Below are 22,826 nucleotides of genomic sequence, written 5' to 3'. Positions count from 1 at the left end.
ATAGACAGTATTTGGCAAACGAGAGAAATTGATATTTAATTTTGAAATTTTTGTCTAAATGATGGGATAAAAAAAACTGAAATCATTTTAATTTGTTTGAAATTGTTTAAAGAGCATTATTGTCAAGTCATATTAAAAATTGGCTAAAAATAGTTAAAATTAGAATGAAGGATATTTTTGAATTAGGCTTATGAAGAGGGTTATTTCTTACAATTTTCTCTAAAAAAAATGAGAGAGAGAGTGAGAGAGATAGAGAGAGAATTAGGGTGTGAATCCAACAAAAAGATTGGCGAAAGGATCGTAAAGGGGTAGGGCTAGGGAAAAGGGCAAGGGAACTAAGGTTACAAGAGAACAAAGGCAATGGGAGAGTGAACAAGGATCTGGATAGATGAAGAAAAAATGTCTTTTCGACCTTGTTGACAACATCAACACAAGAGTGCTATAGAGGGAGCTTAAAAGTTTTTTTTGACTAGTTTGGAGTTGTTGATCTTTTCATCCCGAAGCATAACAAAGACCAAACTACATGGTTTGCCTTCATAAGATATTGGTATCAAGAAGATCTCAACAAAGCAATTTAACTAGGATAAAATATGATGGTGGGCGAAAGGTTTCTGTATATCAAGGAAGTTGATAAGTCAGGGAACTTAATGGTGAAAGGAATATGAGATCTAAGGGCTTAGAGATGGGTGAAAAGTTAGGAGCATGGCAGAGGTCATACGAAGAAGTGGTCAAGAGTAGGGGGGGAAAATATGGTGATAAAAGAGAACGGGAAAACAGAGAACAGAGAATCTAAACTAGAAATTAAGTAGGAAGCAAAGGGGGTGGAAGGGATAAGTGCGGGTATAAAGGAACATGATATTGAATGGCTAAAAAGGAATACAACTAGTGAGTTGAGGGAACCACTAAGTTGCAAAGTCATTCAAAGCTTTCCGTTCAGCAAGGGTGTCACAACCCACATAAAATTAGAGGGAATGCTCAATGTTATCGTCACTTTTGAGACCAGGGAAGATATGGAGGTTTTACTTAAGCAATACATGGAAATCTTTGAAACCTGATTTGTTATCATCAAACCATATAGCCTAGATTATGATGAGAGAAAGTATAAAGTGTGGAACAAGATTGAAGAACTACCAACTCATTTGTGGAATAGGAAAATCTTCAAAGCTTTAAGTGAGAGTTGAGGGAGAATTTTGGGTGTTGATAACATTATAAAGAATATGAGTAGGTTTGATCATGCGTTTATTAGAGTAGAGGTGTCGAGTAGGAGGAGAGTGGTGGCTTGCCCACAGATAATTATCAATGGGAAGAAAATAATGTTGAAGATTATAGTCTTAGGGACAGTGTCGTCTGATCTGGATAGGGTGATATCGCAAAGGGAAGTTAAATGGTGAAAAGTTACTCTAGAATCCTCATGCTCGATGAGTCAAGGGAGCTCAAAAGAGGGTGAGAAAGAAGAATGGGGAACTGTCGATGAAACTGATATGGATCATGTCAGAACACAAATGGTTAAGATAAAACTAAAAATGAGAAAGGTAGAAAAAGTAGAGAGGGATAGAGTGGTGGAAGGGAGATATTAGGCCCGTATCCTAAGGGAGTGGGGGAGATCCCAAGGAAAGGCAATGGAAAGGAGAGATGGAACCTAAAGAGGGAAATTCAAAATTACTGAAAAAGACAAGTATGGATCAAAATGTTGGGACTTGTACAAAAGGAGTTCTCATAGCCCAAAGGAGAGTGAAACCTACTTCAGGTGTTCTAAGTCTAGGAGAAAGGGCCAAATGAAGGAACAAAGGCCATCAGAAGGAAATGTGGGGTAATGAGCCAAGAAAATATTGATTCTGAAGTTAGTCAAGAGAAACTAGGCACGGAATGGGCTAGTTGTGAAAGTGAGCCAAGACAAATGGGTCTAGTTCTAAATGAAAATAAGAAAAGAGGAAGCTTAGGTGAATGGTTTAGTGATGAGATAAGAGAAAACAACAACAACAAAAAAAAAGTATAAAGGGCATTGGGTTGGAGGAGGCTGAGTGAGGACACATGAGATAAAAAGTGAGGATATTATTAGAGTAACGGGAAGAGATAAGGAAAGAAGGCAGGAGAATCATGGCTAAATAACAAGGAGACTTTATTATTGATTGAATATGAGGGAAAGTGGTACATGGAAGAAATGAGAAATAAAGGTGGGATTGCCTTGAAAAGTAGACTAAAAGATCTGGGGTTGACAATATTAAGAGATTTGGTATTAAAGAACTTGATCAAGAGGGAAAAACAAAAAAAGAAAGGAAAGTAAAAAAATATAAATCAAGAACTCCATAACAAGGAGGAAGACTGATCAAGGCGAGAAAAATGAAAGTTGAGGTAGAGTAAAGGTCAAAAAAATTAAGAAAGAATAAGAAATAGTAGAAGAAGTTCAAGAAGGGAACCAAAGATGAACTAAGCAAAGTAGTGATAATAGGATGAGGAATAACAATATGGAAACTAAATAAGTGGTCAAAGCAGTTGAAGATAGGCGATAGAGGAGAAAATTGAAGACGAAAAAGAAAAATAGAAGAGTTTTAAAGGAAAGCAAAGAAGGTAACTCTGAGTAGAAGGGATAAAAAGGGACTAATGGAATTTACTCTGAGACTAAACTAAAGAACAAAGCAATGTGGTGGGAGGAAATAACCATAATGGACATAAGTAGTAGCCTTGGGCTAGAATTAAGAGTATAAAAAGAGGAAGTTCTCAAGGTGTTTGTGGATTTGGAAGCTGCAGGAGGCATACGGTAGAGACATGGAGGAAGTTGAAGGTAATGAAATGATGAGATAAGCATAATTATTTTTATAATTTTATTAACCTAGAATATAAAAGGGATGAGGCAAAGGGAGAGAAACAGAACTTTGAGACGACAGATCAATGGAGCTAAGCCAAATATGGTCTTTATTAAAAAACAAAGCTAAAAAATGTGCATGATTGCATGATGGACTGCCTGAAAGGTTGTGGCTAAGAAAGTGTGTACATGGTAAAGTAGTGGGGTTTGAAAGAAGGTTGGGGGGTTTAATAAGTGTTTGGCAGAATTGTTTCTTTTAATACGATGAGAGTATAGTTCATTGGAATTTCATCATGTTAGTAGCGATATTGAAAAGAGATAACATTAGATATGGATTTAGTAATATATATGCGTTAAATGATGAAGAGGAGAGGAGTATAGTGTGGGAAGAAATAAAGCATATTATTGGGAGATCTAAAGCTATATGGGTTTTAGAGGGAGACTTCAATGTGGTAAGAATAGAGGAAGAAAGAATTGAAAGGGGAAACATAGGGAAAATTGCTGTAAAATTTGATAAGTTTATTAATGAGGGTTGGTGGAATTATCAACGATTGGTGGGAATTTCACCTAGTATAATAATAAGGAGGAACTAGCTTTCAGTCACCTTGATAGGTTCCTTGTTGATGTCGAAATTTTTGGAAGTTGACCATGAGATGATCCAAAAATATATGCCATAATCGATCTCAGATCACAACCCAATTCTATTAGGAGGGGGAAAGTGTATTGGTCCTAAGCCATTTAAGTTCTTGGATTACTGGATGGAGGATAAAAGCTTTCATTTAATAGTGAAAAATTATTGGGATGGGGAAGGAATTGGGAATATGAGAAATAAGGGCTTATGGGAAAAATTAAAAGGACTAAAATTTGTGTTAAAAGGATGGCAGAAAAGGGTTTTGGTAACGTTCAGGAAAGGATAAGCAAGCTAGAAATAGAGATTCATAGTCCAAATGAGAGAACTCAAAACGGGGAAGGAGGCTTGGGACTTAGTTAAGAAGTGGTTAGTAAAAAAGTTGATATATGGGAAATGTATAAGGTTACAAAGAGAGAATGACAGTAGAAATCTAGGACCAAATGGGTTGTTGACAATATTTGAATACCAAACATTTCCATGCGATAGCTTTGGCTAGGAGGAGGAATGATTTCATCCATCAGTTGAACATATAGAAGAGAGTCATTATGGATTTGGATGGTATTAAGGAGGCTGTTGTAGGATATTATGCTGATTTTTATAAGAAGGGGAGGTTTTGGAAGTACAAAGCTTAGGTAGCCTTTTTAAAAAATTGAGTGATGAGGTAGTTACTTTTTTCGAGAAGAAAATAATGGAAGAGGAGGTTTGGGAGACAATATGTAGTTGTGATGGCAACAAGGTTCTCGGGCCCGATGGGTATAATCTTGGCTTCTTTAAAAATCAGTGGGTATGGTTAAAGAAGAAGTTATGAGATGCATGCAAATGATTTTCAAGGAAAGAAAGCTTGAGAAAGGTGCAACTAATTCCTTTATTACCCTTATTCTAAAGGTTTTAAACCCAATGGGTATTTTTGAGTATAGATTGATAAGTCTAGTGTGGAGTCTCCACAAAATTGTCTCGAAACTTCTAGCACATGGTACTAATGGGCTTGAGATATCTTACTTGCAGTTCACCAATGACACCATAATTTTCTACAAATCGAAGATCTGAGGACTTGGCAATGTTAAACAAATTTTAAGATGTTTCCAAGTCATTTCAAGATTGAAAATTAACTTTCACAAAAGCAATTTAACAGGTGTGGGGGTGCATTACCAAATGGTTAGGGAAGGAACAGAGAGAATTGCTTGTAGAATGGGATAACTTTCCATGGTCTATTTTGGTATGCCGTTTGGGGGGGGGGGGATTAAGGCTCGATGTAAATGTGGAGATTTACCATTGAAAAATTTGAAAATTCGATTGGTCGGGTGGAAAGCAAAAACCTTATTGATAATTCTATTTTATAGAATTACTTTAGTCCAATTTTGTTATTAAATATTAACTCAGTTCTCAATTTTCAATTATAATTTACTTATTTTTAGTTGTTTTATAATTAGTTTATTTTTGGGTTATTTTAATTTTATATTATTTCTTTTAATTTGGTTATTATTTTTTAGTTTTTATATTTTTCATAGGAACTAAAGGAATTGGGTTTAATTTTGGAAAGTAAGGTGTTAAAAGACCTAAAAGTCTGTTTGCATATACTTCAGTGTTTTGGCTATAACTCGCGTTACAGAACCCCAAATGATGTGATTCTTAGACCATTGAAAAGCTAAAAGATAGAGCTACAACTCTCATGAGATCACTTTACCCAATTTTGCCTCGAAGATAGAGAAAATCGTGTCGAAAAATGGCTGGACGTATTGTGTCGGGAATGAAAATTTGTAAAGACTGAAAATTGATTTTTTGGGCCTCTCATTACACTTTTAAGCTCAATTAAACCATAGGTCAACTTGAGGAACTATAGGTTAAGTCTATTAGTATAAATAGGATATTTTAAGAACTCTAAGATAGACAACTTTTGAGAGATTCAAGAATCTAGAAGTTGAGGCTGAAACTTGGAAATCAAGGCGGGAAATATTTGTTTTGTTTTTTTTCCTTGACTTTTATTTTTCTTGTTACTCTCAATGATTGAATTATACACAATGTTATTTGTCTTTGCGATCATAAGTAGCTAATTTTCTTCTTTTAGGATTACAATTGAACTCATATGTAATTTGAATTTTTAATCTATTTCTTGCTTATCTTTAATGGGATTTGAATTGTTTATTCCAATTTGTTCTTAATGCTTTTAATTGTTTTGCCACTAATTAAATTGATTTAGGAATCTAAACAAACTTGGGAAAGGGAGTTTAGTGTAAACTAAAATTTGGATAACATATGATCATATTAATTAATTTACGTATAAGATAGGAATATACCTATAGGTCATATGTAGCCAGATTAGAGCCTGAACTTAATGAGTCTGTTTTAATTTCAATTCACATAGAGATATAGTGTTTTGGTTAAAATAGATATTTTTATAAGATGAGTCGGAAGATCTTTATAAATAATTTAGGACTTTAGGTTAGCAATTCAACCCATGAAAATAAGTTAAGGAAGAGAGGTAAGATTTAGATGAAGTGTGAGGATATTCTAATCTTAAGCTTGTTTGATTTGATATTTGCTCAAGTTATTATTATTTTGATTTTTCTTGTTAGTTTGGATAAGATTAATTTGTTCTAATTTTAATACTTAGTAAAATTTTAGATCAATTCTTTATAGGATCGATACTCTGCTTGCTTATATACTATCTATTCAATACGTATACTTGCGTAGTAGAATTTTAACTAACACTTATCAATATGTGATAGAGTGACACTTTTAAGGTCAATCCTTGGTAGTCTCCTTATCTTTTTCATACTATTTTTCAAATATCCAAAGGAGTCACAAAGGAACTTGAAAAAATTGAAAGAAAATTTTGATGGTGTGGAAGTGAAGACAATATAAGATTCATAATGTAAGATGGGATAAAGTGTGTAACTACAAAGAAAATGGGGGATTAAGCATTGTGAATCTTAAGCTTAAAAATAGAGCTCTCTTAAATAAATAGCTTGAGAGATATGGGAGAGAGAGTTCGGTAAGAGAAGTTATAGTGGAGAAAATAAAAAGGAACCCACCAATATTCTATTCGAGGCTAATATCAATAGGAGGTACTCTAGGTGTGAAAAAATCATTTTAAAACCTTTAGATGCTTCTAATCTTTGTAGGAAAATTCAAAAGTACGGTTGGTGGTTTGGAATGTCAAATGGACGGAAAGACAGATTTTAAAGAAGAGATTCTCAAGGATTTATGCATTATCAAGCAACAAGGATGGGCACATTCAAGACTCTGGGAGGGGGAGAGATAAGTATAAGATGTGAGTTTGAGGCGACAACCGTTTGGGTGGGAGGAGCAATAGAATCAATTTAAAGAAACAATCGAGGAATATCATTTGAATAAAGAGATGGAGGATACGCTTGCATGGAAAGGGTCAGCCACAGGACAATATAGTGTTGGCTCCTTTTGCAAACAAGATCTTCTTCAAGGAAGCAGCAAGGAGAACGTGTAGAAAATGACATGGTCCAACCTTGCCTCCCATTGAATTGAGGTGTTTTGTTGGCAACTCCCACACGAAAAGGTGGCTGTCAAATTTGAACTTACGAGAAGAGGGTTGCTAAGCTATGAGACAGCTGGTTGTGTACTGTGGAAAAAGGACAGGGAAATGGTTAATCACTTGTTCCTTCATTGTGAAGAGGTATGGGAAGTTTGAACAAAATGCTGAGGAGTGAGGAGTAGTTTGGGCGGTGTCGAATAGGGTTAAAGAGTTCTTTAACATGTGGAATACAGTGGTCACTAGGGGAGGAGAAGGACAGATCTCAAAAATGGCTTTTTATGCAGTCTCATGGTCGATATGCCCGCAAAGAAATGAGGTTATCTAGAAAGGAGTCAAATGGGATATGAATCAAGTGTGGGAAGCCAACAGCTATGAGGTAGTCCTCGACATTTACCGAAATGCATCACTTTGGGGGGCTTTGAAGGAAAAAAAAAGAACAGGGTTGTGGACCAAAGGGAGTCCTGGAGAGGCAGAGATAGGGGAATCACAAGGGATGATAATGGGCACGTTTAAATTATATTTTCAAAGTCCATAGGATGGGTGATGTAAGCCTGGCAGAAACACAAGAGCTATTAGAGGCCTTCATCCTTTTCATTGCCTCAAAATTGGGTCAAACTCATTCACTGGTCATCGAGAGTGACTCTTGCAATGCTGTGGAGTGGGTAAACCTGCCGTCCGATGGACCATGGAGATTGAGAAAGTGGATCTTACATATAGACAGGCTAAAAATGGATGTCAAGAGCTGGGAAATCAAACACATTTACAGACAGAATAACCAACTTGCCGATAGACTTGTAAAGCAGGGTTCCAACGCACAGAGGAGCTCATCAATGTCCTGGAATAATCGTGTTTTGTTCTTTTTCTTGGGTGTTCTGATGGAAGGTAAGTCTGGAACTCAAAAGCGGATAAAGAGAGAAGGTATGAGAAGCTATAATTGTGGGGCTTTTATGTTGAGAAATTGTGACTGCTGGGTTAGAACCATGTCGAACAGGTTTGAACATGAAGCAGGAATTGGTTGTGTGTTTGTAATGATGATTTTTGTAATTAGTTATGTAATGCATGTACAGGTAGGGGGAATGAATCATGTTGATCAGATGAATGTTTTTATTTTGGGTATGGGAGTTGTTAAGCTTTGCAAGGTGTATGTTAATGAAGCAAGGGGAGTGTGACGCTTATGCTGGTCACTGGAACCTCTATGGGAGATCAGGATATCTGTTATGAATGTACAGAGGGTTGCTACAGTTTTTTGTTGCGATGATTCTGATCTGTTTCTCTTTCTTTATAAGGGTCTGAATCTTTGTGTAATTTCCCCGAGGTGAAGGAATTGGTTCCCTCTGAAATGAATATATTATTAAATTTAAAAAATTAATAAAATATTACAAATTGTTGTGTGTAATATTATTCCCCTTTGCGCATACCGGTTAGCACGAAAGACAGACTACGATGACCCCACAAATAAGGAAAGTCAACAGGTTTCACAGCAAGTTAAAAACCGCCGAACCTGAACCAAAAAAAAAAAAAAAACTCTGAGGTCCCTGTTTAACTGCTTCTTCGCTCACAAAAACCCTAAAGAAGACCCGATCCAGTCACTGTTTCATAGATATGGCAAGGGCAGCTCTTCTCCATTTGTTAAGACACCGCTCTGTTGCCACCGCCACCGCACCTCTCTCTGCCTATAAATGCGTATGTTGCTAATGCCTTGTTTTTTTTTTTTTTTTGCTTTTGGTTATTTCATGATTCATTTGATTGATTAAGTATTTCCGTTTTATTGTTCTTTAATTGTTTAAGCAGCTGTCTAGCAATAGTAAGACACCATCAGGGATTAGGTGGACCAGTATTTGCAGAGCTTTCAGGTTCAACGGATTTGGATTCTTTTTTTTTTTTTGGGTGGGTTGTTGGAGTAAGTTTGAATTGATTTGTTGTTAACCATGCATGGTGTTTGTTTACTCAGTTCAAAAGCTGCTGTAAATGATCTTATTGGTATCGATATGGCAAATACAGATTCGGGTGTTGCAGTGATGGAAGAAAAGGTATGAATGAAAGATATGTGGAAATTATTGTTGGTTTTTGAGGTCATTTGAAGTTGTTCAAATTTTTCCATATGATATTTGAACAAGATACTAGGGTAAAGATCAGCCACATCAGCATGTCTCATTTATATGTTGACTGTCTTTTGAAATTCAGATTTACATATCTATACTATAAGTGTCCCAACTTCAGTTATGTCCCAGGGTTGAACTCTTTTACTGATTTTGGGAGAGTGTAACCCAAAGAGGATAGTTTCTTATAAATGGCATTCTTGCTAAATGAGAGGTAGGTTTTTCCTAAGATGAGAAATTGATGTTGTTAAAATAGTTAAATCTTCGGGCTTATATGGCTCCTATGTTACAGAATTGGGTTATGGCAGATAGAGGAAAATTTTCCTGTGGTGGTCCTCAAGGTCCTCTCATTTGTTAACGTGAATTTCTTGTCTTTGGGAGATTGCTCAATAGCAATAATGGAAGTCCGGCATGGTATTCAATCATGGTTGGAATTCTAACTGCTGCTTCTGCCTAGATGCTTTCATTCATTTTCATATTTAATTTTTCTCCTATGGGCAGGTAATCTTTGCTGTTTAGACATAAGAAATGCATCAAAGCTAATCACATCCTGGTTTTCTATTTAAAGCTAATCAAAACATTTTTGAAATCATAAATTATAAAGCATTCTAGAGTGTATATCCAAGGAAGTTCATACTTTGATTCCCAAAAGGACTAACGGTTGAGAAAATGCCTAACATCATTTAGAAAAATCCTCTTATTTTTAATTGTTGTTGAGCATAATCTCTTACTAACATATTTCAATTCTGTCCTGGAAGAACTACGTTGTTTCTTCTCCTATTCGTCCTTTTATATCTTGCTTTTGTTTAGCACTCTATTGAGATAGTGGGACATTTTCCAGGAACGACTAGACCCATTTTCACTTGTTGCTGATGAACTATCACTTATTGCTAACAGGCTTCGGTCGATGGTAGTTACTGAAGTATGTAAATGTTCTTTTTCCTCTCTTTTAACTAAATTTTATTAGTTTTCCCCTTTTCTGCTGTCAAAAGGAAAAGATGTTACTATCTTCTGACGATAGCTGGATATCCATTTCTTATAGGTTCCTAATCTTGCTTCAGCTGCTGAGTACTTCTTCAAAATTGGCGCAGAAGGAAAGAGGTTTCGTCCCACGGTAATGCAGTAATGACTTGATGCTAATTTCTAAAAGTTGCTGTCTTTCCTTTGATTGAAGTTTGTTGTGTGGGTGCCATAAACATGATATGCCTCTACATTTATTTGCTAAACAGTTGCATGGTCCCAAAAGGCCTTTGAGATAAAAGTTATTGTCTAAATATGGTACTCAATCACAGCCCTGAAGTTGAGACTTAGGTAACCTAGGGCCTCTAATCATCCCCCATTTTCTTTTTGGAACTTGCCTTACACAATATGAATAACGTAGGGTAATTTAGCTTTGGGGACTTTACCATAAACCTTTCTTTACTTGGTTGTTGCTTTGATTTTTCTCTTTTAAGTTCTTAAGCTTGTTTACGGGTATGTTAAACTTGTATTACTTAGACATCATTGCTTGTCATTTTGAAACCATTCAGGTTTTATTTCAGCTTATGGTTACTTTCTAAAATGGTTGTTGTAGTTGTTCTATGTAGGTTTTACTTTTGATGGCAACAGCTTTGAATGTGCGTATACCTGAACTACCTCCTGCTGGAGTTGGAGATACCTTGCCAACTGACTTACGTACAAGTCAGCAGCGTATAGCTGAGATCACGGAGATGATCCATGTCAGTTAAATATTTATTTCAACTTTATGTGTTGTGTGCTCAATTTTATCCCTGCAGTTGCTTTCATGTCAAGTAACTTCTTCAGAGTTGCTTCTAGACTAATGTGATCATGCCCTTTGATCAGGTGGCAAGCCTCCTTCATGATGATGTCTTGGATGATGCAGATAAAAGACGGGGTATTGGTTCGTTAAATGCTGTAATGGGCAATAAGGTACTCTAGTTTCTTGTTTCCTTAAAATGAAACTACTTGCTTTCCTTTTATTTCTTTCTTTTTTTGACAGAAAAATTTCTTCTATTGGATTTTAATTTTGTGAAGTCTCCCTCTCTCTCTCTCTCTCTCTCTCTCTCTCTCTCTCTCTCTCTCTCTTTCCCCACCTCCACCCCCCTCCCCCCCCCCTAAAAAAAAAAAAAGGCTTCAATTCATGCAATTTTTTGCATACAAGTGCTCATTGTTGTTTTGAGACCTTTTTTTTTTATATCTCTCTTTGCTATTTCTGGTTGTATATTAGAAAACTAAATTCGTACTTTATGTTAATGAATTTGTTTATGGATCTTTCATCTGTCTCAAGGAGCAAGTGAAGTCTAGAGGATTGTAGCCAAGTTTTCCTTTCTAAGAATTTTTGTTTGTTTAAAATGCAGCTGGCTGTATTAGCAGGAGATTTCCTGCTTTCTCGAGCTTGTGTGTCCCTAGCCTCGTTAAAAAATACAGAGGTACTTGTTTTCCCCTTTTTTGATCTTGTGGATGGTTGTGGGTGAGTTAGGACATGTGATTATATATTGACAAAAGATAGACTGAAACCGTGTCCTATGCTTTCTAAATCTGTATCTGGATGCTTCATATCTTGTTCCTTTTTCTTATCTTGGTTTTCTAGTGTTACACTGATTCATTAGTTGTATTTAATAATTAGCTGTGATTTTTTGGGTTTATGTAGGTTGTCACCTTAATAGCAACAGTGGTAGAGAATCTTGTTACAGGTGAAACCATGCAACTTACAACTGCTTCTAAACAACGTTTTAGGTATACTGCTCTGCTGCTTCTCTGTAATTCATCTGTAACTTGCATTCTGTTTAAAAGTAGATAAGTAAAATCCTATAACAAAACATTGTCCTTTGTTCTTAAATTAAAGGTCTGTTTGATTCTAGACCTTATTTTGTTTCTATTGGGCATTTTTCTACTGGCTGTTTATTATGATTGTTTTTATTTTGCATCTCTTTTTGCTTCATGATTAGCATGGCCACTTGAGCATTGATACTACACAATACATGTGAAATTTGATCATTCTACTTCAGGTAGTAATTAAGTGGAATGATTTGATCACTCCACTTCACCCTTTGACCTTTGTTAATGCTTTCTGTGTTCTGATTAGAATGAATATATGAAGCCAGATAAGCAATGCATGTCAGGCCCGTAATCCTTAGTTGTCTGCCTGTCTAAAAATGCCACCCTTACATGAAGAAATCAGAGCACATAATGAAAAGAAAGATTAAAGCTAGATGCTAACAAAAGGAAAGGATAAAAAATGAATGAGAAAAAAGGGAGTGAATTAACACTTCTCACATTTTGCCTTTACCAAACACACTTTGCAATCAGCTGCTAATAAATCTGTCCAATAAGTGTTATATTTGGAAAGAGGGGTTGACAAAAGGAAATGGTTACAGCTAAGGCAGCTAGGTGTTCTCTGAAGGGAGAAAAAATTGCAGTTTCTTTTTATATTTTAGGATCTTTATATTTAATTAACTATGTATCATTTTTTTTAAATGCAGTATGGATTATTACATGCAGAAGACATACAATAAGACTGCATCCTTAATATCAAACAGCTGCAAGTCAATTGCCATTCTTGCTGGGCATACAGCAGAAGTTGCGATGTTGGCCTTTGAGTATGGAAAAAATCTGGTTTGTAAATTCCTTAAACTTTTCTTGGCCAAAAAAGAAAAATCCTTAGAGTTTCTTGTATCTGCCTAGAAAAATTCAAGTTTTTAGTGGGAGTCGTTTTTGAGAGTATAGTGCATGTTACAACAGAGATCTGGTGGAGAACTTTGTGGATGGAATAGCAGCTCACTCTTCAAAACCAATTGACCAAGGCTTTCCTTTCTAAATTAATTAACATTTACATGAGATATAGTTGCCCTACATATTGGATATTGAAGATTATTAGAAGGAACCTGGGTATCTTCTTTTTGTTCTTGTTTCAGGCTGTAGTCAATGAAAAATGATGCAAAAATATAATTTAAAGGTACAAGTGATAATACTCTGTTGCTCAAGACAATTTGAATGGTGTTTAAGTTATGGATGAGGCTCAACCATTTCTGTTGCAGTTACAACATGGTACATGAGGCACAAAGGGGCTTTGTGCAGAAGTTTGGTACTTGCATGCTTTAAAAATCATGGTATGCCATGTTGATATTCAGTAATAAGTGACAGGGACTTTCAAGTACTCTAGACTAGAACACTAGAACAACTTAATACCTATTGATGCGCTCTTTATGCCATGCCATCTGGCTGTATTTAAATTGTCCTATTTCTATGAATTATGTGTCTTTAAGCTCATCATCTGCCTGTTCTTTTCTCTTCTTTTTTTTTCCAGGGATTAGCATTTCAATTGATAGATGATGTTCTTGATTTCACAGGCACTTCAGCATCCCTTGGAAAGGGTTCTTTATCTGATATCCGACATGTAATTAATCTACCTAAATGTCTTATCTCAGTGCTTGCATTTTTTTCATAAAAAGAACAAGAAATGGTGAAGTTCATAAATGGAAATGGTTTACTTGTTACTGTTGATGGAAAGATAAAACCACAGGATGCCTGAACAAGCCTTTTACCCACAATTCAGGGTCTTGAATATTTAAGCCATATTTAAATCATGATAGGTGGCATTCTGCAATACTTTTGTTTTTGGAAATGTATTCATCAATTTAGCTTCTTTGAACTCATTCATGAATCTGAGACTTGCATAATATTCTGTGAGCCCTAACAGGTGTCCTTGTGAAATAATTTTTTTTATTTTGGTATAAACATACTCATCCTTGTTAATCGGCAGAAAAGAAGGGTTCTTTAAGAGTATTAACAAGATTGTATTTTGCATGAAATGCGGACATATTGAATGCATATAAAATGATAATACTTCTGGTTGTCTTAATATCTGTCTTGCAGGGAATCATAACAGCTCCTATCTTGTTTGCCATGGAAGAATTTCCTGAATTGCATGCAGTTGTTGACCAGGGATTCAAAAACCCTGCAAATGTTGACATAGTAAGTTTATTTTACCTGATCCATTTTTGCATGCAATCTCTAATAGTATTCTGTTTTAAAGCTCATATACAGAATTTGTGAAATTTCAATTGTTACTACTAGGTGGCATTTGTTTTTCATCACAAAACCCAGTATGTCAATGCAAAGCTGTCACTGTTCAATTTTGCTGAAAGCTTTGAGATCTGAAATTTAGCTTAAGCTCATTCTAGTTTTTTCACCTTACTTCAGGACTCTGAACGCTTTTAAAAAAAATTGTTATAGATTTGTCATTGTTTTAGTTGCTTGTTAGCAATTAGAATTGCTCTTTTGACTGTTTGCTTTAAGGAACTGTATTATTAATTGTATCATGCCTGTACTGTTATCTTGCCAAATATTGAGTTGATCTATTACTGATAAACACAGGCCCTTGGATTCCTTGGGAAGAGTAGTGGAATACAAAGGACCAAGGAACTAGCCATGAAGCATGCTAACCTCGCTGCACAAGTGATTGAATCTCTACCAGAAAGTGATGATGCAAATGTAATAAGGTCACGGCAGGCACTCATAGATCTCACTCAAAGAGTACTTACCAGAAATAAGTGAAAGAAGACTATCCAGTTACACCCATACGTTCTATGAGCAGGGAAGGATTTACAATAATAAATCCCAAAAACCCTTTTTGGTAGCATTATGTAACTACCACAAGCCTAAGAAAAATTTTAGTTTTCCCAACTGAAATTTAGTGGCAATTGTTTTTTATTTTTTAATAGGTTGTTCATGAATAATTGAAACCATTTTTTGTTTAAACTTTTACATAGAAACTCATTGAGAATAAGATTATATCTTTTAATTTGGATCTTCAATCCCTAAACATATTTTCCATAATGAATTATTTCGAGGATGTTTCTATGTAGACCTGCTTTCCTACCAAATTTACCTTACAATTATGGAAGTGACACTAACCAAGATATGATGGCGGTGGCAGTGACAGCCACCTCAAAATCAAGGGAAAGATTCCTGAAACGTTTGAAAGGTGGAATTCAGACACGCACGGCTTTGAAAATATATATGTACAATAAAGACTTGGGGCTGAAAGGGGTTTGGTAGGTTTAGACAGTATGGGAGAATGGTGGATGCTTTAAAACTCTTCATTATTTGCCTCTTCTTCACCTAATTCATTGATCCTACATTTTTCTCTACAATTCGGGATCATATCAAGCCCATATCTTGCTTTGTTTGACTGTCTTATTTGGCACATTTCAAAAAATATAATCATTTTCTTCTCCAACCACGTCTCATCACCAATATTTTAATTTTATTATCATCACTCACGATTTTACTATTAAATTATCAATTTCACTTTTTATATTAATCTCACTATTCAAACAAACAGTATCTTATTCACGACCAACATTAGATTAAACTTATTTTTCTAATTTTATTTGAATTTTTTTTATACTTATGATTGAATTAAATATCGGAGAAATTATTTTTTTCATTTACCTTAATAAATCATTTCCATTATCTATTTTGGTGAAAACAAAGGTGTATCATTGCTTATTCATACAATTATTCAGACACTTGACAGTCATATGTTGGATTTTTACTGTGTTGGTATTTTTGGTCTGACGAGATAATAAACCAAATCACTCTTGAATCAAACTCTTTCTTTCTTTGGATATATATACTTAGAAGTTTAATTAGATATATTAATCATAAAAGTTTAAATCAAAACTACTTGGATTAGGATTGCAAGTACCAAAGTTCACTGTTTTTACAATCACATATCAATTATGGGAAGGGTTTGGTGATGGGAGATTGTCATACTACAGTAGGTTAAAAAACTTTAAATGCCGGCAGGTTGTTCAAGCCAATCGACTTGCTTATATTATTTTAATTTTAATTAAAATAAAATAAACACCTTCATATTTGACCTTACAATGGAAAATTGGCTTATAAAAATGGAAAATGTTAAGAATTCATTTAATTTTGTTTGCACTGTCAAAGTCAGGGGATCATCATCACCATCATCTAAGAGTCACTTATAAGTGAAACTTGTTAACCTTATAAACACGGTATATCAAATAAAAGATAAGATAGAAACAAATCTCGATAATATCTATTTTTACTTAAAATAATTAGTCGATTTTCTGTTAATTAGTCTCCATTTGCAATCAATGCTATATATATGTATGTCCATTTAGGTCAATTTCTCCCTCTATTGAAGCTATTTAATGCTAATTACTAAATTGAGATAGGTATAATTGGAAATATTTATCTTTTTTGGTACATATAGAGACAGAAAATGGTAAATTATCTGACCATTTACAATAACTTAAATGGTAAAATATATATGACAAAAACTATGTCAATTTTCTTAATTAATTAAACAGCTATACAATATAATCTATTTTAAACGTTTTCCATTGTAAATGCTTGGTGAGAAACTGATAAAACTTAAGTCCCTACATCGTCTAAGACTTAAAGTTACAGAAAAAGACCCTTTGCTTCTTCTTTTTGTCTTCTCCCTATTTCTAACTTAATACAAAAGAAAAGAAAAAAGAATCAATGGGCAACATAAGCATAAAGACTAGAGAGAGAGAGAGAGAGAGAGAGCAGATGTCTTTGTAGTCTCCGGTTTGTTCCCACAAAGATGGCATTTTCAGCAACAAATGCACTCGAAAGGAAACTTATTGACAAGTCAAGGACAATGAGTCCTTTAAATTGTCATTAGAAAGAGGAATTTAAGCATTGGTTACTTCAATTCTTTTGGTGATTTCAAGGCTCTGAAATTAAGTACAAAATAGACCAAGTAGCAAATTATTACTGCATGATGATCAGGTAAAAAATGCAAATTAATTTGATGTGATAAGCTAATTATTTACTTTGTAGCCCTTGACCCAACCTTTAGGATCTAGAAGGTTAATACCTTTAATCTATGGAAATGGGTTTTCGAGTGTTAATTTGGTCATACAAAAATGCAAGTGGGAGTGGGCATATGCAACCATTTTTAGGCCTGATGTCATGTCAATCTCCCCTACTTTTCGAGCAGTGATTTGTAAGCTTATGGCTACAATCGTTGTGCAAGCCATGATCTTCTCTTTTTCTTTTCTTTTTTTGATCTAATCAGAAATCATGCTGTGAAAGGAATTAATACCGATGGCCATTGATTCTTCCTTGCGATTGATACAGTCAAGCTCAGCAAATAATCTCTATTATTTCCTCGAAGGCCGAGAGCTTTGTTCCTTGCAACAGATGCATGGAACCTCAATTACCCCAGATCAAGATATTCAGTCATTAAATAATACTCCAACCAAAGCCTATTCTATTCAAGTTGATTGAGAAAGAAACACACTAGATTTTTTTTTTTTTGAGTCAAAACTAGTATTGCCAGTAAAGTATTACACCCAAAATTTACATTTTGGAGATGGACTGAACAAAGTTTGACTAAGCAAGAACCTGATTTTCATTTTTATTAGTGTTTTTCATCACTTAATTCCTATCAATGGAGCGAGTAACCTTGTTTTTACCTCCATGGTTACCTCTATAATATCTAGGTCTGCCAAACAAACTGAAGAGAAAAGACAACAAAATTTGAGAGCAACTAGTCAAAATCTCCAGCCAAAACCCCATAGTTTACAGCTAGATTAGGCAATGTCAAGACCAAAAGTGGACCCCAAAAAGGGTTAGACTATGTCGTATGCATTACTACCTTTTGGCCTATAATTAAAATACTATGAAAATTCCAAAATTCTTATGGGATCTGGATTCTTGCATGAAAAGTGAAAACTCTTGGAAGGAAGGGCATTTCTTCGATTGGCTCCAAATAATGTTATCCCAAATCCCTACAAAACAGGCAGAGATGAAAAGAACAAAAGGATAAATAAAGAGTCATTTTCTTCAGAAGGAAAAAAACTCTCAGACGTCTTTTTCTTTACAGCAGAACAACAGGAACATAGCTAGCTACCGTCCTGCACGCAATATCTCCACCCCCACATACATCCATTTATAGACCCATCCCTTCTTTAATGTACTCCTTCATAGATAATGTACTTTCTCTTTAAGTAAAAGGAAAAAAATCCCCTCTAAATGTTTTGAAGAAACAGGCTTTCTCACCATGTGATTATTGGCTTATTGCTACATTGTTTTATGTCCTTTTCACTCATTTCTTGAATTGCTTACCTTCACCCGGTTCTAATCCTAGTAGTTTCTATATATATATAACTCTACTAACAAAATAGGAGTCATAGATACACTTTGTTTATTGCACAAATTTTTTAAAAAAAAGTTATAAAATTTAAATTTGTTTTATGTTATCATTTAAGTATTTAGAGATAAGTCATGGCCTGCAGATGAAACTAAATTTTGGAATTCAAATTAGTCAATTTATTGGATAACAAACAAACAGCAGCCTTTGAAGATATCACATAGTTATATTGTTTTTATTCTGTTACAGACAGAAACAAGAAGTTCATATCCCATCACCTAGTCATAGTATATATATTGCCTCATTTACCGCGCTTGTTTGCTTCAAAGCTGTGGACTCTGAAGTGGGTATCTGGAAAAACTTTTTCGTTTTCTTTTTTTTTTTTTCAAATGGAAAAATTCTATGTTCTTTGTCTCTTGGTTTTCTTCTCTTTTTCTCTGTTTCATGGAGGAATAGCCAGACCTGTCAAATCCCAAGGTGGATCAGAAGAATGGGGTTATGTTGAAGTCAGACCAAGTAAGAAGAAACAAACAATAGCTTCATAATTTGTACAATTCTCATTCATTTTTGTGTTTTTATTGAGTCCAAAAGTTTAATGTAAATGATCCTGATCTTGGGCTATTTTGTGTTTTTTGATATGTGTTATAGAAGCACACATGTTTTGGTGGCTTTATAAGAGTCCTTATAGAGTTGAACAGCCCTCCAAGCCATGGCCAATCATTCTATGGCTACAGGGTGGACCTGTAAGTTTTCTATATGAATCTGTTATAACATGACATGTGAAAACAAAAACATTAAATATAAAGTGAATTGATGAGCAAAGGAGACTATACTTTTGAATTTCCTTTTTCATGTTTCATTTGTATCTGACTAGATTTCAGCTCTGCTTCAATTTTGAAACTGTTTGCATATGTTTTCTTCACAATATAGGGTGCCTCAGGAGTTGGAATTGGAAACTTTGAGGAGATTGGGCCATTAGACACCAACCTGAAGCCAAGGAACTCTACTTGGCTAAAAAAAGCTGATCTTTTGTTTGTGGTTAGTTAGCCATAATTCAAGTCTCTGCTTAATCTCAGTACCAGAAAAATGGGGATTTAACTTTTTGAGTTTTAATGGAAATTAATGTATTTGATGTGATACAGGACAACCCTGTTGGAACGGGATACAGCTTTGTGGAGGACACAAAGTTGTTTGTGAAAACTGATGATGATGCAGCAACCGATTTAACTACTTTGCTGATTGAATTATTTAATAGAAATGAAAGCCTCCAAAAGAGTCCCCTGTACATTGTGGCAGAGTCTTATGGAGGAAAATTTGCTGTCACTGCTGGATTATCAATTCTAAAAGCCATTGAAGCTGGAAAATTGAAGCTAAAACTTGGAGGTAAACGACCTTCCAATAACATTAATTTATCCAAACATTCATCTTCAATAAGCTTGAGAGGACATAGTCTGTTTTGTGTTTGGTGTGAATTTTGAAGATTTTGAACTGAATTCTGATATGTAGGAGTTGCCTTGGGAAATAGTTGGATCTCACCAGAGGATTTTGTGGTAAGTGGCTGGATTCGATTGTTAATTTCCCAGTGAATTTGACTTGGCAATGGATTTTGATTTGGAATTTGCATAACAGAATGCCTGCATAGGTTTTATGTAAAGATTTTCATTTTCCCTTTTGTCAATCTGGATGCTACAGTTTTCATGGGGGCCTCTTCTTAAGGATGTTTCACGGCTAGATAACAATGGAATGGAGAAATCAAAGAGGTCTACATTTAGTTTTCCTCTTTAGCAAGAAACAAATGTTGATAAAATAGTTCCAAGGCATTTATGTTATAATTAACTATACATGTTACCTGATAAAATCCCATTTGGAATATCAGTCTAGCTGAGGAGATAAGGCAGCAACTCAAAGATGGTCAATATGAAGAAGCAACAAATACTTGGAGTCAACTTGAGTCAGTAATTAGCCAAAACAGCAATTCAGTGGTATAGTATTTTTAACTCTCTTTTTCTATTTTCTTCTTTTGGTAGCCTCAAATTTATCATATATTCTTCTCATTAGCCTGAGAGTTTTTGAGTGAATTTGCAGGATTTCTACAATTTTCTTCTGGATTCAGGATCGGGCCCCCTAGCTTTAACCTCTTCTGCGATCTCTAATGGGATTTTTGCAGTTAAAAGATACTCAAGATATCTGAGTTCCTTGAGGGTTTCTCCAGGCAATGATGGGGGTGATCTTGATAGTTTGATGAATGGTGTCATTAAGAAAAAGCTTAAGATCATCCCAGCTAATGTCTCGTATGTTCAATACCTCAGCTTCTGAAATATAACTCTGCTAAATTCCTCTTGAAATTTTGATCAAAAGTACAATTTTTTTTTTAGATGGGGAGGGCAGTCAGATTATGTTTTCTCACGTTTGGCAGGTGATTTTATGAATCCAAGGATTGCTGAGGTAAAAAACATTGTACTTGTACCCATTCCCAAAGGCGTATACAGTTAAAGAACTTTCTTCGATTTTGGGTCAATATTTTTGAATTCATTCATGATGTTATGCAATATACTTTTCACCACCTTTGTATTCTTCTCTCTTGTTGTCTGGAGACCAGGTTTCCCTACTCATTTCAATAATAAAGATTTTCATAGATTTGTTTGTTTACTTTTGTCAGGTTGATGAGCTTCTTGCTAAAGGAGTCAATGTCACTGTATACAATGGGCAAGTAAGACTTCTCAGTTCTCCCAAATTCCCAGTTACTGTGAACAAATTTCTGCACCCATACTGGCCTAAGTTGAATGCCATATGCTTAAGCTATTGAGCCAAATGCCACCAAAATTATTCCTAACAATAACTGAATTATGGGCAGATTTTACTTCATTTTTTCTCCCTGAATTAAACTTACAATTAATGATGCAATTGAGTTGGATTGGGTTATTGCAGCTTGATGTGATTTGTGCAACAAAGGGGACTGAAGCCTGGGTTGATAAGCTCAAGTACAGACTCTTTCCTCTCTCTTTGTCTTATCGATTTTTATGTGCTTAACCGAGAAACCTCATTTCATTCTTTTTATCAAATTATATTCAATTTCATATATTTTCAGGTGGGAAGGACTCCAGGATTTTCTAAGCAAGGAAAGAACTCCTCTGTATTGTAAGGGCGATCAAGGAACAAAAGGCTTCCTCAAATCATACAAAAATCTGCAGTTTTACTGGATTCTTGGGGCAGGACACTTTGTAAGTTAGACACTATTTGCCATCTTTCCACTCTTAAGAAACACTATGATTGTCTTGTCTCCATCATCAATAATTATCATCACCACCGCCACCCCATCAATTATGATAAAACCACCATCATTATTCAAAAATAGAAAAATCATCATACTAAATAATATAGTAACAGCTGTTCTGACAGCTCTATATAGTGCTTTCACTGTTAAAGGAAAATGTTAATCAAGGAATTGTGGTACTCGTTAAGCTAATGTTAATCAATATTAATGCATTTTTTTTCTTTCTGAATTTGGTAAAAAATATGCCCTAAATGCAAAAAATCTTTCCTAAAGTAACATTTTAATTGTACTTAATCAATGTTTATAAACACCTTATAATCGAACTTATTATGATCACAATAGTCAAATATGTATAAATATATGAAAGAAAAAAGTCCAATGCAATTAATGGTGAAAGATACTGGACACTGTCAATCACTCAAAGTATACCTAACTAAAAATTCTGACGTGTAAGAACTCTGGCTGGTCGGCTTCTATTATACACAAAAACGCAAAAAAAGAAAAGAAAAATTTATACATTTCTTTCATGTTTTTCTTTCTAGAACATAATGTAGGTAAATATATGGCTATTTTTATTGACATTTTTTAAAATTTCTATTATTATGATATGCAGGTACCTGTGGAGCAGCCCTGTGTATCATTAAACATGGCAGGTGCAATCACACAGTCTCCAGCTGCAGAAGCATCTTAAGTAGGAAAAGAAAGAAGATTTGACGTTATTTGTTGACATTTCAACAAACAAACAACAAGGAAACAGAGGATTGCTTGTCTTCAGAAATTGTCAGAAGCTGAGACTACACGATAAGCAATTACTACAGAATGTAGATGATTCAAGATTGGTGAATTGGAAAGCTTCTCCAATTTGTAATTTATTATGATCACAGTGGAAAAAAAAAAAGGAGAAAATACAATAAGTGATTGATTAAGTTGTTTGACCATTGCAAATTAAAAAAGAAACAAAAAATAAAAGTCGCAGAACAAAAGCTGATATCCAAGATTTACAGAATAGGCGTTTCTAGCATTGTAGTTTCGGAGTCTTTGATTTCGAGACCAAAATGAGACAATCCTGAAGCAATTTCTCTGTACGTTAAGGTGAAAACAACAATCCCCTGCCAAATTTCGTAGTTGACCCAAAGAAATTCGAACATGTGTTCCATTGTGTTAATACAGGGTCCATAAATTTCTTTTTCTTGGATTTTGAATGAGTAAATTCATGGAGTGGGAAGTGATAATTGGTTCCTAAGATATACATATTCCCCAAATCCCAAGAGAAAAAGAAAGGTCACAACCGGGCAGGGAGCTGTTTTCTAAGACTCCCAGCAGGGGAAAACTCTCAGGTGCCTTTGTCCTC

At 34.9% G+C, this 22,826-nt stretch overlaps 2 protein-coding genes across 4 annotated transcripts; both read left to right on the top strand.

The window, feature by feature from the left end:
- Nucleotides 1-8,435: 8,435 nt before the first annotated feature.
- LOC18590442 (solanesyl diphosphate synthase 3, chloroplastic/mitochondrial-like) lies at nt 8,436-14,857 on the top strand. Of its 3 annotated transcripts, XM_007015969.3 has the most exons (13): nt 8,436-8,625; nt 8,734-8,795; nt 8,894-8,972; nt 9,883-9,963; nt 10,084-10,155; nt 10,628-10,759; nt 10,884-10,970; nt 11,399-11,470; nt 11,692-11,777; nt 12,524-12,656; nt 13,348-13,437; nt 13,917-14,015; nt 14,418-14,857. In XM_007015969.3, exons 1-13 carry the CDS (start codon nt 8,545-8,547, stop codon nt 14,595-14,597), a joined length of 1,254 nt encoding a protein of 417 aa, XP_007016031.3. In that variant the 5' UTR covers nt 8,436-8,544; the 3' UTR covers nt 14,598-14,857. The 3 variants fall into 3 exon arrangements, with proteins under 3 accessions (XP_007016031.3, XP_017983730.2, XP_088666254.1); XM_018128241.2 differs by lacking the exons at nt 8,436-8,625; nt 8,734-8,795; nt 8,894-8,972 and adding exons at nt 9,179-9,255; nt 9,334-9,468; XM_088810128.1 differs by lacking the exons at nt 8,436-8,625; nt 8,734-8,795; nt 8,894-8,972 and adding exons at nt 9,179-9,255; nt 9,334-9,542.
- A 3,411-nt stretch (nt 14,858-18,268) lies between these two features.
- On the top strand, nt 18,269-22,401 carry SCPL51 (serine carboxypeptidase-like 51). The gene is made up of 13 exons (XM_007015968.3): nt 18,269-18,717; nt 18,850-18,944; nt 19,132-19,239; nt 19,344-19,584; nt 19,708-19,751; nt 19,894-19,961; nt 20,078-20,183; nt 20,287-20,492; nt 20,577-20,646; nt 20,861-20,911; nt 21,130-21,182; nt 21,290-21,422; nt 22,089-22,401. Exons 1-13 carry the CDS (start codon nt 18,591-18,593, stop codon nt 22,164-22,166), a joined length of 1,380 nt encoding a protein of 459 aa, XP_007016030.3. The 5' UTR covers nt 18,269-18,590; the 3' UTR covers nt 22,167-22,401.
- The last annotated feature ends 425 nt before the right edge of the window (nt 22,402-22,826 follow it).

This window comes from Theobroma cacao, chromosome 9 (genome assembly GCF_053813885.1).
Source record: "Theobroma cacao isolate CCN51 chromosome 9, ASM5381388v1, whole genome shotgun sequence".
Classification (NCBI taxonomy): domain Eukaryota; kingdom Viridiplantae; phylum Streptophyta; class Magnoliopsida; order Malvales; family Malvaceae; genus Theobroma; species Theobroma cacao.
The sequence above is the reverse complement of the archived record's forward strand: the minus strand, read 5'-3'. Positions and strand labels throughout refer to the sequence as shown.